Source organism: Theropithecus gelada, chromosome 9, assembly GCF_003255815.1.
Source record: "Theropithecus gelada isolate Dixy chromosome 9, Tgel_1.0, whole genome shotgun sequence".
Taxonomy (NCBI): Eukaryota; Metazoa; Chordata; class Mammalia; order Primates; family Cercopithecidae; genus Theropithecus; species Theropithecus gelada.
In genome coordinates this window covers 65,435,772-65,453,768 of record NC_037677.1, presented here as the reverse complement: position 1 = coordinate 65,453,768, position 17,997 = coordinate 65,435,772, and the positions used below count along the sequence as shown (strand labels likewise).

General features: G+C 40.4%; 1 protein-coding gene and 1 pseudogene across 1 annotated transcript in view; both read left to right on the top strand.

The window, feature by feature from the left end:
• TET1 (tet methylcytosine dioxygenase 1) overlaps window positions 1-17,997 on the top strand; it is a 144,605-nt gene that overhangs the window by 115,760 nt on the left and 10,848 nt on the right. Inside the window, exons 7-10 of the mRNA XM_025395915.1 lie at window positions 490-701; window positions 7,187-7,337; window positions 14,669-14,758; window positions 16,420-16,557. Coding sequence (XP_025251700.1) covers window positions 490-701; window positions 7,187-7,337; window positions 14,669-14,758; window positions 16,420-16,557 — 591 coding nt within the window. The remainder of the gene's footprint in view (window positions 1-489; window positions 702-7,186; window positions 7,338-14,668; window positions 14,759-16,419; window positions 16,558-17,997) is intronic.
• Window positions 8,589-9,371, top strand: LOC112631212 (annotated as a pseudogene).

Here is a 17,997-nt window from a genome sequence, read left to right as displayed (position 1 = left end):
CTACCAAGCCCTCTCTTGTCTGCTGTGCAAACTAGAACAGCAGTGAAATAAAACACAGACTGCCTTTTACTACTTCTACAAATAATAACCACATATCACAGATTTTTGTTCTGCCTGTTGTTTGTTAGTCATATAGGCTGAGGTACTCTTGTGATGAGTCTCGTGGAGAGGGAACTGTTGAGGCAGTGGAAAGTCCTATAGGCTTTTATCCCTTGAGAAGCAGTAACTTTAAAAAAACTAAAATATGGCCGGGCATGGAGGCACATGTCTGTAATCCCAGACCTTTGGGAGGCCAAGGAAAGAGGATTGCTTGAAGCTAGGAGTTTGAGACCAGCCTGGGTAACATAGTTAGACCCCGTCTGTAGAACAAATTGTATAAATTAAGTAAATAAACTAAAATATAATCATGCAGAACGTCAAAAGGAATATCCATTGCATTCAAATTTGGCATACTTGTCTTCCATAGATGAATATATTCTGTTTTTTCAGGTTTTAAGAAGAAGCAGTGATGAAGAAAAAGTTCTTTGCTTGGTGCGGCAGCGTACAGGCCACCACTGTCCAACTGCTGTGATGGTGGTGCTCATCATGGTGTGGGATGGCATCCCTCTTCCAATGGCTGACAGGTTATACACAGAGCTCACAGAGAATCTAAAGTCATACAATGGGCACCCTACCGACAGAAGATGCACCCTCAATGAAAAGTAATTAAATCTGTTGTATACTGCCTTGCCATTCAGATCTCTATTACATAATGGTAAAATGTTATTTAGCTACCAACTATGTATATTATATGAGAGAATAGGATTTGAGTATTGTGGAATTAAAAAAATGAACATTTCTGTACAGAGAGGGTATTTTATAGTGAGTTAAGGTCAGTGTAAATCATTCTCCTTTAGAATATTACTTCACTGTGACCGGGTGCAGTGGCTCACGCCTGTAATCCCAGAACTTTGGGAGGCCGAGGCAGGAGGATCATGAGGTCAGGAGATCAGGGCCATCCTGGCTAACACAGTGGAACCCCGTCTCTACTAAAAATACAAAAAATTAGCCAGGTGAGGTGGTAGGCGCCTGTAGTCCCAGCTACTCACGAGGCTGAGTCAGGAGAATGGTGTGAACCTGGTAGGCGGAGCTTGCAGTGAGTCGAGATCATGCCACTGCACTCCAGCCTGGGCGACAGAGCAAGACTCTGTCTCGAAACAAAAAAGGAAAGAATATTATTTCATTGCTTCCCTTTTTGGGAAGAGTCTGGAGGAAAGGGATTTTGACTTAAAAGAATGGTCTTCCACAGGAGTGTCATATCATTTTGCATTTCCTCTATTCAATGTAAGAGAGTATCTGTTTTTCTGTAGTCTTACCAATGATTATGTTGGCAAATGTGAGTCTTTGCCTATTAAGAGAAATGACATCAGGGTGATTTTGACTTGAATTTCTCTTATGAATGAGAGTGTTTTTTTCATATGATTAAGAACCATTTGGCTTTTTGTTAGTTTGTTTTAACCACCTGTTAAATAACCTAGCCCATTTTTGCAGATAATTTTTCCATTTATCTATTTTCTCTCTACTCTGTGATATAATTTGCAAATATTTTTCTCAGTTTGTGTTTTTCCTTTGACTATGTTATCTCCCGCAAAAGGTTTTGTTTTTAATGCAATCAAACATACCCATCTTTTTTCTTATTTGGGTCTGGATCTCGAGTGGTATTTAGGCATTTTTTTGTGTGACTTTAAGCAAAGCAACATATAATGAAACCAATATTTTTCTCATCAATATTGTAGCAATATTGAGCGATATTCGGGGAACTGATATATGTGGTTTCACTTATAATCACGGTTTCCAACAGCATATTGACATCAAGTGAGAAATGACTATACTTGTTTAAAATATAAATTTTTTTTTTTTTTTTTTTTGAGGCGGAGTCTCGCTCTGTCACCCAGGCTGGAGTGCAATGGCCGGATCTCAGCTCACTGCAAGCTCCGCCTGCCGGGTTTACGCCATTCTCCTGCCTCAGCCTCCCGAGTAGCTGGGACTACAGGCGCCTGCCACCTCGCCCGGCTAGGTTTTTTTTGTATTTTTTAGTAGAGACGGGGTTTCACCGTGTTAACCAGGATGGTCTCGATCTCCTGACCTCATGATCCGCCCGTCTCGGCCTCCCAAAGTGCTGGGATTACAGGCTTGAGCCACCGCGCCCGGCCCCTAAAATATAAATTTTTGAAATTTAAATCTCTCATACATTTCATGAATCACTGGTGAATAGTTGTAAGAGGAGATAAGTTTTGTTGTTCTTGTTGTTCTGTTTTTTTGAGTCAGAGTCTTGCTGTCACCATGCTGGAGTGCAGTGGTGCGATCTCGGCTCACTGCAACGTCTGCCTCCCGGGTTCAAGTGATTCTCCTGCCTCAGCCTCCTAAGTAGCTGGGACTACAGGCGTGCGCTTTGGGAGGCCGACAAGGGAGGATCACTTGAGGCCAAGAGTTCAAAAGCCAGACCAGGCAACATAGTAAGACTCCATCTCTACAAAAGTATTTTTTAAAAAACACTGTTTGGGAATGGTGGCACATGTCTGTAGTCCTAGGTAATTAGGAGGCTGAGGTAGAAAGGTAGCTGTTGCCCAGGAATTTGAGGCTGCAGTGAGCTATGATGATGCCACTGAACTCCAACCTGAGCAACATGGCAAGACCTTGTCTCTTAAAAAAAAAAAATGAGAGAGAGAGATTGAACTTCATGGGCCTGATGTAGTGGCTCATGCCTGATCAAAGCAGGAGGATTTTTTAAAACCAGGAGTTGAGAACCTATCCCTACACAGCATTTTTAAAACCAGGCATAGGGGTGTGTGCCTGTGTTCCTGGCTACTTTGAAAGCTGAGGAGGGTGGATGGCTTGAGGCCAGGAGTTTGCCATTAAAGTAAGCTTATGATTTTGCCAGTGCACTTGAAAGAGCATGACCAAGTCTTCCCCTAACCCACCCCCCAAAAAAAACAGTTCACAAATACAGAAAGATGTAAGAATACTCCAGTGAAATCTTTTTTTTGAGATGGAGTCTCACTCTGTCGTCCAGGTTCAGTTGCAGTGACGCAATCTAGGCTCACTGCAAGCTCTGCCTCCCAGGTTCATGCCATTCTCCTATCTCAGCCTCCCAAGTATAACTGGGACTACAAGCGCCCGCCACCATGCCTGGCTAATTTTTGTATTTTTAGTAGACACGGGATTTCACCGTGTTAGCCAGGATGGTCTTGATCTCCTGACCTTGTGATTCACCCGACTCAGGCTCCCAAAGTGGTAGGATTACAGGTGCTAGCCACTGCGTCCAGCCCAGTGAACTCTTTTTTTTTTTTTGAGTCAGATTCTCACATTGTAGCCCGGACTGGAGTGCAGTGGTACAATCCTGGCTCACTGCAACCTCCGCCTCCTGGATTCAAGCAATTTTCCTGCCTCAGCCTCCCAAGTACCTGGGATTACAGGGGCCAGCTACCATGTCCGGCTAATTTTTTATTTTATTTAATTAATTTATTTATTTATTTATTTATTTTTGTATTTTTAGTAGAGATGGGGTTTCACTATGCTGGCCAGGCTGGTCTTGAACTCTTGACCTCATTATCCACCCACCTCAGCCTCCGAAAGTGCTGGGATTACAGGCGTGAGCCACCGCACCTGGCCCGGTGAACTCTTATATACCCTTACTTAGATTCCACAACTGTTAACATTATGTTACATTTGTTTATGTACACATATAAACACGTTACTGTTGTTGACTTATTTCTTTCTTAATCATTTGAGAGCTAGATGTAGACTTTGTCTTTTCCCCTAAATAATACTTGAATGTATTTATCCTAAAAATGAGGATATAGTTCTCTTGTATATTCCTATATAATGATCAAATTCAGGAAATTTAAATTTGATAAAATACTGTGATCTCATCTTAGTTCATATTCAAGTATCATCCATTTCCCAATAATTTTCCCCTGTCCATGATTCAATGCATTTAGTTATTTTGTCCTTTTGCTCCCTTAATCCTTTTTGTTTTCTCAGTTTTTGTCTTTCATGACATTGAAATTTTTGAAGCAAAAAGGCTAATTCTGTAGACTGTTAATCAATTTGGTTTATCTGTTTCTTCTTGACTCAAGTCAGGCTATGAAATACAACCTATAGCCAAAGATGGCTGAAACGAAAGAAAAAAAATTTAAAAAATGAAATATAACCTGGACTATTACACTGAGTGCAATTTGTCCCACTATTGGTGTTGTTGACCATTTAAAATAATCTGAGGATGCTCTTTTAGATCTCACAACTTATCATATTTCCTCTGTGTTTTATTTTTAAAATAGTAGTACATAGTAAAACAACATTTTTCTCTCCTCCCATGTCTTTTTCAATGATACGAATAAATATCTTTCTATTTGGTTGACAACTTTAATTTTATTCTATTCAAAATTTTTTAACCATTCCATTTGCATCTCATTTAGTGAATTTCATTGTAGTCTTTCTTTTTTTTTTTGAGACGGAGTCTCGCTCTGTTGCCCAGGCTGGAGTGCAGTGGCCGGATCTCAGCTCACTGCAAGCTCTGCCTCCCGGGTTTACGCCATTCTCCTGCCTCAGCCTCCCGAGTAGCTGGGACTACAAGCGCCCGCCACCTCGCCCGGCTAGTTTTGTTTTTTGTTTTTTGGGTTTTTTTTGTATTTTTTAGTAGAAACAGGGTTTCACAGTGTTAGCCAGGATGGTGTCGATCTCCTGACCTCGTGATCCGCCCGTCTCGGCCTCCCAAAGTGCTGGGATTACAGGCTTGAGCCACCGTGCCCGGCTCATTGTAGTCTTTCTTATAAGCAATGTTAAGTTACATATCAGGCATTTTCCAGACTTTCATAGTGAAAACATAAAAAATAGTTTTTTTCTGAATTTTTATATTATTTTCACTTTTTTTTTTTTTTTTTTTTGAGACGGAGTCTCGCTCTGTCACCCAGGCTGGAGTGCAGTAGCGGGACCTCAGCTCACTACAAGCTCCGCCTTCCGGGTTCCCGCCATTCTCCTGCCTCAGCCTCCCGAGTAGCTGGGACTACAGGCGCCCGCCACCTCGCCCGGCTAGTTTTTTTGTATTTTTTTTTAGTAGAGACGGGGTTTCACCGTGTTAGCCAGGATGGTCTCGATCTCCTGACCTCGTGATCCGCCCGTCTCGGCCTCCCAAAGTGCTGGGATTACAGGCTTGAGCCACCGCGCCCGGCTATTTTCACTTTTTAAAAATAATATTTGGTTGTTTATTGTTTGTATATTTTAATCATTACATAAGTACAATGTATACTAAGTTGTAAGCATTATGCAATTTTATTTTATTTTTTACTTAATTATTCTTTTAATGTTATTTTTGTCCTTTCTTTCTGATGGAATTTAAAAGCGTGCAATCCTTTTTTAACTTTCATTTTAGGTTCAAGAGTGCGTTTGCTGGTTGTTTATTTAGCTAAATTCATGTCACAGGGGTTTGTTGTACAGATTATTTCACCAGTCAACTACTAAGCTAGTATCCAATGGTTATTTTTTCTGATCCTCTTTCTTCCCACCCTTCATCCTCAGGTAGGCCCCAGTGTCTGTTGTCCATGAATTCTCATACTTAACTCCTACTTATAAGTGAGAACATACAGTATTTCATTTTTTGTTCCTGTGTTAGTTTGCTAAGGATAGTGGCCTTTAGCTTTATTCATGTTCCCACAAAAGACACGAGTATGTTCTTTTCTATGGCTCCATACTATTCTGTGGTGTATGTGTACCACATTTTCTTTATTCAGTCTGTCATTGATGGGCATTTAGGTTGATTACATGTCTTTTGTATTGTGTATAGCACTGCAGTGAACATTCATATGCATATGTCTTTATGGTAGAATGATTTATATTCCTTTGGGTATACACCCAGCAATGGGATTGGAAGAGCATACAGTTTTATAACTGTAAGAAGAATATATGCCAATTTCATTGTCATTCTTACCATATAGTTTAGTTTAAGGCTTTAGAAATGCCCTAAAAGTTATACGCTTAAGATTTAATTAAATGAAACTGGTTTTCTGCTCCATTTTTTTCTTTTATGCACTTTTTAAAGTTTTTAAAATTGAGAAACTGTTTTGTTTTTGTTTTTGTTTTTTGAGATGGAGTCTTGCTCTGTCACCCAGGCTGGAGTGCTGTGGCACGATCTCGGCTCACTGTAACCTCAGCCTCCTGGGATCAAGCAATTCTCCTGCCACTACGCCAGGCTATTTTTTGTACTTTTAGTAGAGATGGGGTTTCACCATGTTGGTCAGGGTGGTCTTGAACTTCTGACCTCATGATCCCTCCCAAGGTGTTGGGATTACAGTCGTGAGCCACCACACCTTGCCAAGAAACTGCTTTTATATAAAATATATATTGTTTTTCAATCCTCAGAAAATTATATCAGTCTCATTTTAGATATAAAGCAGCTGAATTCCAAAGAGGTAATAAAATGTTCTAATTTTCATTTGTGATATGGAACAAATCCAGGATTTAAAACCCAGATTTAAAAACCAGGTTCTTTCCAGGCTCAGTGCCTCACACCTGTAATCCCAGCACTTCGGGAGGGTAGATAACTTGGGGTCAGGAGTTTGAGACCAGCCTGGCCAACCTGGTGAAACCCGTCTCTACTAAAAATACAAAAATTAGCTGGGCATGGTGGCGCACACCTCTAATCCCAGCTGCTCAGGGGTCTGAAGCAGCAGAAGCGATTGAACTTGGGCGGCGGAGGTTGCAGTGAGCCAAGATTGTGCCATTGCAATCCACCCTTGGTGACAGGGCTAGACCCCATCTCAAAAAAAACAAAAAACAAAAAAAAAGAAAAACCCAGGTTCTTTATTTCCCTATCTCAGACATCTCCAAATCAAACAATATTGTGGATATTTTAGATCTGTATAGTTTATTCCCATTTATTTGGAATTGCAATCATGACCAATATTTTTGCTAAAAATTTGGTTATAATAAAGTATAGTTAGCCCTGGTCCCCTAGTCAGATTTCTTGAAAAAACAAAAGTTAACTTTTTATAGTTAACATTAAACTACTTTAAATGAGTAATATAATAGATAAGTGTTATAACCGGTTCTTTAGCCATCCAACCTTCTAAAACTATATAAACCTGAAATGTTGTGTCTGAGGTGTTGTAATGCTTCATCAGTTCACTCTCTTGTAATTCCAATCTTACAGTCGTACCTGTACATGTCAAGGAATTGATCCAGAGACTTGTGGAGCTTCATTCTCTTTTGGCTGTTCATGGAGTATGTACTTTAATGGTTGTAAGTTTGGTAGAAGCCCAAGCCCCAGGAGATTTAGAATTGATCCAAGCTCTCCCTTACATGTAAGTGTTCTTTTTTATTCAAATAATTTATTTTTGAATTACACATTGAATATTTAAGTGCATTCCTTTAACATTTTCTGAAACACTATAACAACTAAATATTGAAAAGTAGTAATCAAATAGTAAAATTATATTTCTATTATATAAGTAAATAAATTAATTAAGACTCTAAACAAATTAGGTAAAGACTTTAGCTATCACCCCAAATTCCAATTGTCCCTGGCTTCCTCCTCCTGCTCTACTACCCCACCCCAGCAAAATCATCATTAAAAGAACCTAGAATTTTATACTCAACCAAAATAGGAAAAACCCATTTGCCAAAATTTCAAAGACTCAGAAAGTTTACTACCCACAGACCTACTATGAAAGAATTACTAAAGGACGTAATCCAGAAAGAAGATATATGAAACCGGAACGAATCAGTCCGGGACACGAGGCCATGGTGAGCAAAGAAATTAGTCAAACTTGGTGTTAAGTTAAATAAGTTCAATACTTATATATTTTAAATAAAAATAACCTATAACTCCATAAGCCTTTATCAGCTTGTGGGTGGGTAGGCAGTGGGAGGGGGTGGGGCACCAATAGGAACTAAGTATTCTAATGTGTTATGCTTTGTTTGTGTAGTGAGGATTTATATATTGATTAACTATAAGACTGATATCTTTTAATCTTTGAGTAGTGACCAAGAGTAAAAAAACATTTTATATTACAAGCCACTATACACATACATAGACATAAGGAAATAATTAGACCTGTCTGAAAACAATACTTCCTTTCTTACATGTAACAACAGTAACATTAAAATATTTAAAAGGTTAATATCATTGTAGTTACTCTAAGAGTCTCTATGATGCATTTTTTATCAGATTTTTTTATTTTTATTTATTTATTTATTTATTTTGAGACAGAGTTTCACTCTTGTTGCCCAGACTGGAGTGCAAAGGCATGATCTCAGCTCACTGCAACCTCCACTTCCTAGGTTCAAGCAGTTCTCCTGCCTCAGTCTCCCAAATAGCTGAGATTACAGGCATGCACCACCATCATGCCCAGCAAATTTAGTATTTTTGGTAGAGATGAGGTTTCACCATGTTGGCCAGGCTAGTCTTGAACTCCAGATCTCAGGTGAGATCTGTAGTCCCAGCTACTAAGGAGGCTGAGGTGGGAGGTTGTCTTGAGCCAACTAGCTAGGTTTTCTTTCTAAATATTGTATGATAAAAGTGTCTGTCTCTTTTTGGCTCTCTGAGCAGCACCATGGTTGTTGGCAAGAATAAGCCCCTTATGAAAGGTGGCACAAAGGGAGCCAAGAAGAAAGTGCTTGATCCATTTTCTAAGAAAGATTGGTATAATGTGAAAGCATCTGCCGTGTTCAATATAAGAAATATTGGGAAGACACAAGTCACCAGGACCCAAGGAACCATAATTGAATCTGATGGCCTCAAGGGTCATGTGTTTGAAGTGAGTCTTGCTGATTTGCAGAATGATAAAGTTGCATTTAGAAAATTCAAGCTGATTACTGAAGATGTTCAGGGCAATAATTGCCTGATTAGCTTCCCTGGCATGGATCTTACCCATGACAAAATGTGTTCCATGGTCAAGAAATGGCAGACAATGATTGAAGCTCATGTCAATATCAAGACGACTGGTGCTTACTTGCTTCATGTGTTCTGTGTTGGTTTTACTAAAAAATGCAACAATCAGATACGGAAGACCTCTTATGCTTAGCACCAACGGTTCAGCCAAATCCAGAACAAGATGATGGAAATCATGACCCAAGAGGTGCAGACAAATTACTTGAAAGAAGTGGTCAATAAATTGAGGATTGGAAAAGACATAGAAAAAATTCTTGCCAATCTTTCCTCTCCATGATGTCTTTGTTAGAAAGGTTAAAGTGCTGAAGAAGCCTAGCTTTGAATTGGGGAAACTCATGGAGCTTATTGTGAAGGTAGTAGCTCTGGAAAAGCCGCTGAGGATGAAACAGGTGCTAAAGTAGAACGAGCTGATGGATATGAACCACCAGTCCGAGAATCTGTTTAAAGTTCAGACTTATAATAGTGGCAAAAAAAAGTCATATTTGTGGGGGGAAAGAAGTATCTGTTAGTTTATAAATATAAAGGATCTTCAAAACATTCAAGGAAAATGCATATTATGAATAAACTATGCATGGATTTCATAATATTTTTTTACCAAAATAAACTCATACTGACTTGTAACATGCCTGAATGGAGTCTTATTTGAAGCACTAAGAAGGATAACATGTCAGTTTATAAACTGCCTCTATCAGAGCGACATGAATTGTGCTAAAATAGAAGCAAGAACAAACATCGAATTTCTGGTGAAGCTTGGGTGGAAGAATGATAAAATCGTTGATGCCTTGTAAAAAGCTTATGGGCAATGTCATAAAGAAATCTGCAGTTTACAAATGAATAGCTCATTTTAAGAACGGATGGGACGATTTTGAAGATGAAGGCTAAAGCAGCAAACTATCCATGTAGTTTTATTTTATTTTATTTTTTTATTTTTATTTTTTGAATCTGGGTCTCGCTTTGTCGTCCAGGCTGGAGTGCAGTGGTGTGATCTCGGCTCACTCACTGGACCTGAGTTCAAGTGATCCACCTGACTCAGCCTCTCAAAGTGCTGGGATTACAGGCATGAGACACAGTGGTCAGGCAGCTTTTTAGAAATTAAGATAAAATCGACCCTCTCTGGCTGTTTAAGGAAAAATATTTGGCCCAAGATCAGTGACAGTCCCTACTCCTTGCCAGGTGCCCAATTAATACCTAGGCTATTTTATAAAGCTATTTTGTTGCTTAAAGTTTCACTCTTATTGCCCAGGCTGGCATGCAATGGCTTGATCTCAGCTTACTGCAACCTCCACCTCCTGGGTTCAAGCGATTCACCTGCCCCAGCCCTCTGAGTAGCTGGGATTACAAGTGCCCAACACCACACCCAGCTAATTTTTTGTATATTTAGTAGAGACGGTGTTTCACCAGGATGGTCTCAATCTCCTGACCTCATGATCCACCCACCTTGGCCTCTCAAAGTGCTAGGATTACAGGCGTGAGTCACCGCGCCTGGCCTGGCCTTGTTTGTTTGTTTGTTTGTTTGTTTGTTTGTTTGTTTTGAGACGGAGTCTTGCTCTGTTGCCCAGGCTGGAGTGCAGTGGCGCAATCTCGGCTCACTGCGAGCTCCACCTCCCAGGTTCACACCATTCTCCTGCCTCAGCCTCCCGAGTAGCTAGGACTACAGGTGCCCGCCACCACGCCTGGCCAATTTTTTTGTATTTTTAGTAGAGACGGGGTTTCACCGTGTTAGTCAGGATGTGTATTTTTTCTTTTTAGTAGAGATGGGGTTTCATCATATTGGCCAGGCTGGTCTTGAACTCCCGACCTCAGATGATCTGCCCTCCTCCGCCTCCCAAAGTGCTGGGATTATAGATGTGAGCCACTGTGCCTGGCCCACGCCCAGCCAGAATCAAAGAGTTTTAAGGAGAAGAGTGACATAATTAAACTTGCCCTTGAATGAGATCCCTCTAGATGCTGTTTGAACAATAGACTAAATGTAACCAAGAGTAGATTTAGCAAGAGGAGCCAACTATCCATGAGCACAATCCATGGAGGGGATAGTGGTGACTTAAATTATAAGGAGGGGTTTCATCTTTATCATCAGGCACACTGGAAATAGGACCAGGTTTGTAGAGTGGGGGATCAGTAATTCACTTTGGATATATTGGTATTGAAATTCGTAAGGGAAATCTACATGGGAATGTCAGGTCAATAATAATGGGAATCTGGAACTTAAGAAATGGTCTAAGTGGTAATTATAGCTATGGATGATGATATGATGGTCCTAGAGATTAGATACAGACAAGAGAGCTAACAGAGGCCTGGTGTGGTGGCTTACATCTGTAATCCCAGTAATTTGGGAGGCCAAGGCAGGTGGATCACTTGAGGTCAGGAGTTTGAGACCAGCCTGGCTAACACGGTGAAACTCTGTCTCTACTGAAAATACAAAAATTAGCCGGGCATGGTGGTGGGCACCTGTAATTCCAGCTACTCAAGTGCCTAAGGCAGGAGAATTGCTTGAACCTGTGAGGCCGAGGGTGCAGTGAGCTGAGATTGCACCACTGTACCCCCGCCACCACACACACACACACACACACAAAATAAGGTAGGAGAGGGAGTTAATCTTGACCACCAATAGGAACATATCTGATAGGTAATTCCCCCTGTATCTGATATGCACGTTCATTCTAATGAAATAATTAGAAAGTCAGGATTTTACAATATGAATAATAAGCCTGCAATAGTAAAATAATACTAATAGGGCCAGGCACAGTGGCTCACACCTGTAATCTCAGCACTTTGGGAGGCCGAGGCGAGTGGATAACTTAAGGTCAGGAGTTCAAGACCACCATGGCCAACATGGTGAAACCCCGTCTCTACTAAAAATGAAAAAATGTATCCAGGCATGCTGGCACATGCTTGTAATTCCAGCTACTTAGGAGGCTGAGGCAGGAGAATTGCTTGAACCTGGGAGGTGGAGGATGCAGTGAACCGAGATTGTGCTGCTGCACTCGCACTCCGGCCTGGGCGACAGAGTGAAACTCCATCTCAAAAAACTAAAAAATGAAAAATAATCACAGTGGGGCTGGGCGCGGTGGCTCAAGCCTGTAATCCCAGCACTTTGGAAGGCCGAGACAGGCGGATCACGAGGTCAGGAGATCGAGACCATCCTGGCTAACCCGGTGAAACCCCGTCTCTACTAAAAAATACAAAAAACTAGCTGGGCGAAGTGGCGGGCGCCTGTAGTCCCAGCTACACGGGAGACTGAGGCAGGAGAATGGTGTAAACCTGGGAGGCGGAGCTTGTAGTGAGCTGAGATCCAGCCACTGCACTCCAGCCCGGGCGACAGAGCCAGACTCCGTCTCAAAAAAAAAAAAAAAGAAAAAGGAAAAATAATCACAGTGAACTGTACAAGCTATGAGTTGCTTCTAGTTGTCTACTTTATTTCAGTGCTTCTACAGAATAAATGAGGTAATTTGAGTTGACCTGTTCCTCAGTAGGACTTATGACTCTGTGTGGTCCATAACAGAATAAATATTATTACAAAATAGAATAAAGTGATGTGAGAATATTGAAGAATTTAAACCTGATACTGCATACAAAAAGTATAGAATTTACATGTGACTTTTGCAGTGTTCATATCAATAGCAGTACACAACTGTTAATATTTCTCTGCATTATTCCACTGGTAGTAAAACGGGGTTACCTACCCCACTGGATACTTCCAATGATTGAAGACATAAATAGAATTGTTTTAATGGGTATTTAAATCATAATTCTAAAGTTTCTCCCAAATAAACATAATAATTAGTGTGAGAGTTTAGCTAGGGCATGTTTTTAAAGTAAGGTCATGACTTTCCTGGTTTTTGTTTTGTTTTGTTTTTGTTTTTGTTTTTTGAGACAGAGTCTGCCTCTTTCTCCCAGGCTGGAGTGCAATGCCATGATCTCGGCTCACTGCAATCTCCACCTCTCAGATTCAATAGATTCTCCTGCCTCAGCATCCCAAATATCTGGGACTACAGGAACATGCCACCACACCTTGCTAATTTTTGTATTTTTAGTAAAGGCTGGGTTTCACCATGTTGGCCAGGCTGGTCTCGAACTTCTGACCTCAGGTGATTCGCCCACTTCAGCCTCCCAAAGTGCCGGGATTACAGGCATGAGCCACTGTGCCCAGCTGACTTTCCTGGTTTTTAAACTACAATGGGTAGGATAAAAGTAGCCTGATTAACAGACAAATCTGTGAATGGATCCTATGAATTTTTTTGTATAATCAAGTCAATATAAATCAATAGGAAACCAAAATGATTATGAGTCACACTTTACGGTTGCTAAGATTGAGGGTTGTCAGAAACCACTAAATAATTGAACTGTTGTGTCTAAATTATTGTATAATTTTGGCTTTTATAATAATTTGATGCATACCAAAGGTTAATTGATTCATATAATGGTCTCCTTTCTGTGTTGATGGCATCTCCTTCCACCAAATCTCACATGAGCACATGAGGCAAAAGCCTCACTCACACTTTTTAGTCCTTGTTCTCTATACTTTGTTTTTTTTTTAGACAAGATCTGGCCCTGTCACCCAGGCTGGAGTGCAGTGGTATGATCTCATCTCACTGCCACTTCTGCCTCCCAGGCTCAAGCAACCTTCCTATCTCAGCCTCCCAAGTAGCTGGGACTACAAGTAGGCTCCATCACGACTGGCTAATTTTTTTTACTTCTTGGAGAGGTGTGGGGTTTCACCAAGTTCCCCAGACTGGTCTCAAATTCTTGAGCTCAAGTGATCTACCCACCTTGGCCTCTCACAATGTTGGAATTACAGGTGTTAGCCACCACGCCTGGCCCTCTATACCCTTCCAATTGATTTCCTAAGAGGTGACTGTTCCTTTACCAGATATCTAAGTTGATGCAGAATATAATCATTTCTGAAACACTTTCAGTGTTCTTTCAACTATCTGTGTTTCCAAAGGCTCCCTTCTCTGTTTCATTTCTCATACTGTCATCATGGATTTTTTTAATAGAGACTTTTGTGATAGTTTTCCTTTGAAAAAATCTGATGTCTCTATCAGTAGCAATCCAGATTTCTTGAGTGTTAATGGTCCTCATAGTCCTTCCAAGTCTTCTTCAATTTGTAGTTATTGTAGTGTAGAAAAGAGAACTGTAGACAACCACTTGCCCATTTACTTCCTTTGATCTGCAGGCATTTACTAAACCTCTCAGTTATTCTGACCTTGCTCTTTTGTAGAGATCATGCATAATATTCCTATTTCATGGTCCATAAGGACATGTGCTTAATTCATAAAGACATATGGATTCCATTTGAAACAGTGTGTCACACAAAGTAGGTGTTTTATATATGTACTCTCTCTTCTCGTTATAGAAAATTGTTAACATTGTAACCAAATTACTTGCCATTTCCCCTTGCCAGCAGGAACGTTGTTTTCATTTATTCCAAGTGCCCAATACTGTTGAATAAATATAAATATTTATTTTTCACAACATGAACAGTATTGTAATTTATCTCTAACACTATTTAAATTTCTAATTACAACAGAATTTTCATTTCAAAAGACTTCATTAAAACATAACAATGTCTAATAGTTTAGATGGAGAAAAGAAGCAATGCGATTTTCTGTGGTAGCTATTTCATCAGGGTAAGAATGAATTGTGCATTAACCACCATCACCCATGATTTATGGTTCAGTTGTACCTTAAACACACAAAGGTGCAATTATAAAATAACTAATGGATTATGTTTTCCTATAGGAAAAAAACCTTGAAGATAACTTACAGAGTTTGGCTACACGATTAGCTCCAATTTATAAGCAGTATGCTCCAGTAGCTTACCAAAATCAGGTATGTATTGGTATGAACTTTTTATTTATTTATTAATTTGAGATGGGGTCTTGCTTTGTTGCCCAGGCAGCAGTACAGTGACATGATCAAAGCTTACTGCAAACTCCTAAGCTCAGACTCCAGGCGATCCTCCTGCCTCATCCTCCAAAAATGCTGGGATTACAGATATGCCAGACTGTTTTATATTTTAAAAAGTCATTGTTAGCCGGGCTCATTAGCGCACGCCTCTAATCCCAGAAATTTTGGAGGCCAAGGCATTCGGATCACCTGAGATCAGGAGTTCGAGACTAGCCTGGCCCACATGGTGAAACCCCATCTCAACTAAAAATACCAAAAATTAGCCAGGCATGGTGATGTGCACCTGTAGTCCCAGGTAATCAAGAGGCTGAGGCAGGAGAATCACTTGAACCCAGGAGGCGGAGGTTGCATTGAGCTGAGATCATGCCACTTCACTCCAGCCTGGGTGACAGAGCGAAACTGTCTTTAAAAAAAAAAAAAAGGTCATTGTTAATAGAAAAATTTTCAAATTTGAACAAATATATACATACATAGCATATATATCTAACATACATATATATAATGGACTTATTGATCTACTCTTTTTTTTTTTTTTTTTTTTTTTTTACCCAAATTTTTTTTTTTTTTCCCCAGGGGGGGGGCAGCCTTTTGGCTCACTGCAACCTCCGCTTCCCAGTGGGTTCAAGCAGTTCTCCTGCCTCAGCCTCCCGAGTAACTGGGACTACAGGCATGCGCCACCTGGCTAATTTTTGTATTTTTAGTAGAGATGGGGTTTCACCATGTTTCCCAGGCTGGTCTCAAACTCCTGGCCTCAAGTCATCTGCTGGCCTTAAGTGATCTGCCCGCCTCAGCCTCCCAAACTGCTGGGATTACAGGCGTGAGCTACCCCGCCCAGCCTCTACCTTTTCATTTTAAAAGGAGTTACAAATTCACTTTCTAGAATAGTTCATGAAATGTGTGTGTATCTTCTTTTTATGGATATTGAAAACTCTGTGTATATGATTAATGCGCTTTTATTGGTCTCTCTTTTTTTTTTCTTCTTTCTTTTTTTTTTTTTTTAGACGGAGTCTCGCTCTGTCACCCAGGCTGGAGTGCAGTGGCGCGATCTTGGCTCACCACAAGCTCTGCCTCCCGGGTTCACACCATTCTCCTATCTCGGCCTCCTGAGTAGCTGGGACTACAGGTGCCCGCCACCACGCCCGGCTAATTTTTTGTATTTTGTTTAGTAGAGATGGGGTTTCACCGTGTCTCAATCTCCTGACCTCATGATCTGCCTGCCTTGGCCTCCCAAAATGCTGGGATTACAGGCGTGAGCCACTGCGCCCGGCCTTATTGGTCTTTCTTTCTAATAGAATGATTGAGTCTGTTTTACTTGCTTTTTCATCTCCAACAACAATTAGTATCCTCACCCTGCCTTCCCTTGTAAAGTCATTGATTTTCCTTTTACTCCGTGTATTGTCAAGTGCTTTATCCTGAATGTTGCTAAACTACACCTTCACGACAATAATACACTTAGTCTCAGAAATTACAAAGTATAATTAATTAGAAATTTTGTGAGGAAATTATTTTTACTCTTACTCTTTACTGAAGGCAGGTGATTCCCTTCTCTCTCTTAAGATTGTGCTCCATGCTTTCTTTTCTAGGTGGAATATGAAAATGTTGCCCGAGAATGTCGGCTTGGCAGTAAGGAAGGTCGTCCCTTCTCTGGGGTCACTGCTTGCCTGGACTTCTGTGCTCATCCCCACAGGGACATTCACAACATGAATAATGGGAGCACTGTGGTATGTACCTGTGTGAATTTGTATTCTAAAAGCTCCATCACTATATGCTTAGGCTGCAGTCCTTAAGTATACTATGATGATTATTACTGTGAGAAATCTTAATTTATGTGCTATTAGAAATAAATAAAAAGAAAAAAAGTTAAAAAATAAGAAATAAGTGTATAGTGCAGGTCTTCATTAAATACATTATCTCTGTACTTCTAAAAAGTAACAGGACCAGCCTCAAACATTTTGTTGAAAGGCTATGTTATATATTTAATTGTGGTGTGTTTGCTGGGAGGCAGGAGTACTTTTTTTTTTTTTTTTTTTTTTGAGATGGAGTCTCACTCTGTTGCCTGGGCTGGAGTACAGTGGCGCAATCTCAGCTCACTGCAACCTCTGCCTCCTGGGTTCACACCATTCTCCTGCTTTAGCCTCCCGAGTAGCTGGGACTACAGGCACTCACCACCATGCCCGGCCGATTTTTTGTATTTTTAGTAGAGACGGGATTTCACTGTGTTAGCCAGGATGGTCTTGTTCTCATAACCTCGTGATCCACCCGCCTTGGTCTCCCAAAGTGCTGGGATTACAGGTGTGAGCCACCGCGACCAGCCAATTTTTTAAAGTAACAATTCTCTGCTATCAAACTAGTAGGTATGAAGTTGAGCAGGTTACTTAATATTTGCTTTTGCCATCTGCACTTCAGGGTTTTTGTGAGGCAACTATGCCAGTTATCATCAATATTTGCATTCAGGTATACCTACTATGTTTATTGTTACATAAATCATCACATGTCCATCGCCTGAAGTCAATTAAGAAATACGTAAATTAGGCAGAAGACCCAGTGGAAAATCTTGTAATAGTCTTTTTGTCTGTTTGCTTCACCTAATTATCTTCCTGTCATCTAGTAAAGCGAGATCAATAGAGAGCAATTGCTTTTGTTTTTCTGCTGCACCAGTGTTTTAGGTTTGCCAGATAATTCTGAAACCTTCATTAAGTCTTGGCTGCAGGATGAGCATGTTGGCTCACGTCTGTAATCCCACCTACTTAGGAGGCCAAGATAGGAGGATTGCTTGAGCCCCGGGAGTTCTAGACCAGCCTAGGCAATAAGACCCTGTATCTTTAAAATATACAATTTTAAAACAAATTTTTTTTTTTTTAGATTTAGCTATAACATCTTATAGTGTGATTGAAAGTATATGATTGGATCTATCAACAGGCAGTCTTTCTTCCTTGCTTGGTCTGTAGAAGAGTATTAGTGATAGATTAAGCCACAATAACCTTTTTTTTTTTTTTTTACATATCATTTCCGTATACAAAAATGTTTTGTAGATCTTTGAGACCAATGTTATTTCCAAGTGTTGAAGTTATGTAAATCCAGCCTGGTAAATATGAACCAGGCAGTGGTTCATCACCATCACTTGGCCGGGACATTTTACCTGAATTACAGAATATCTGTGA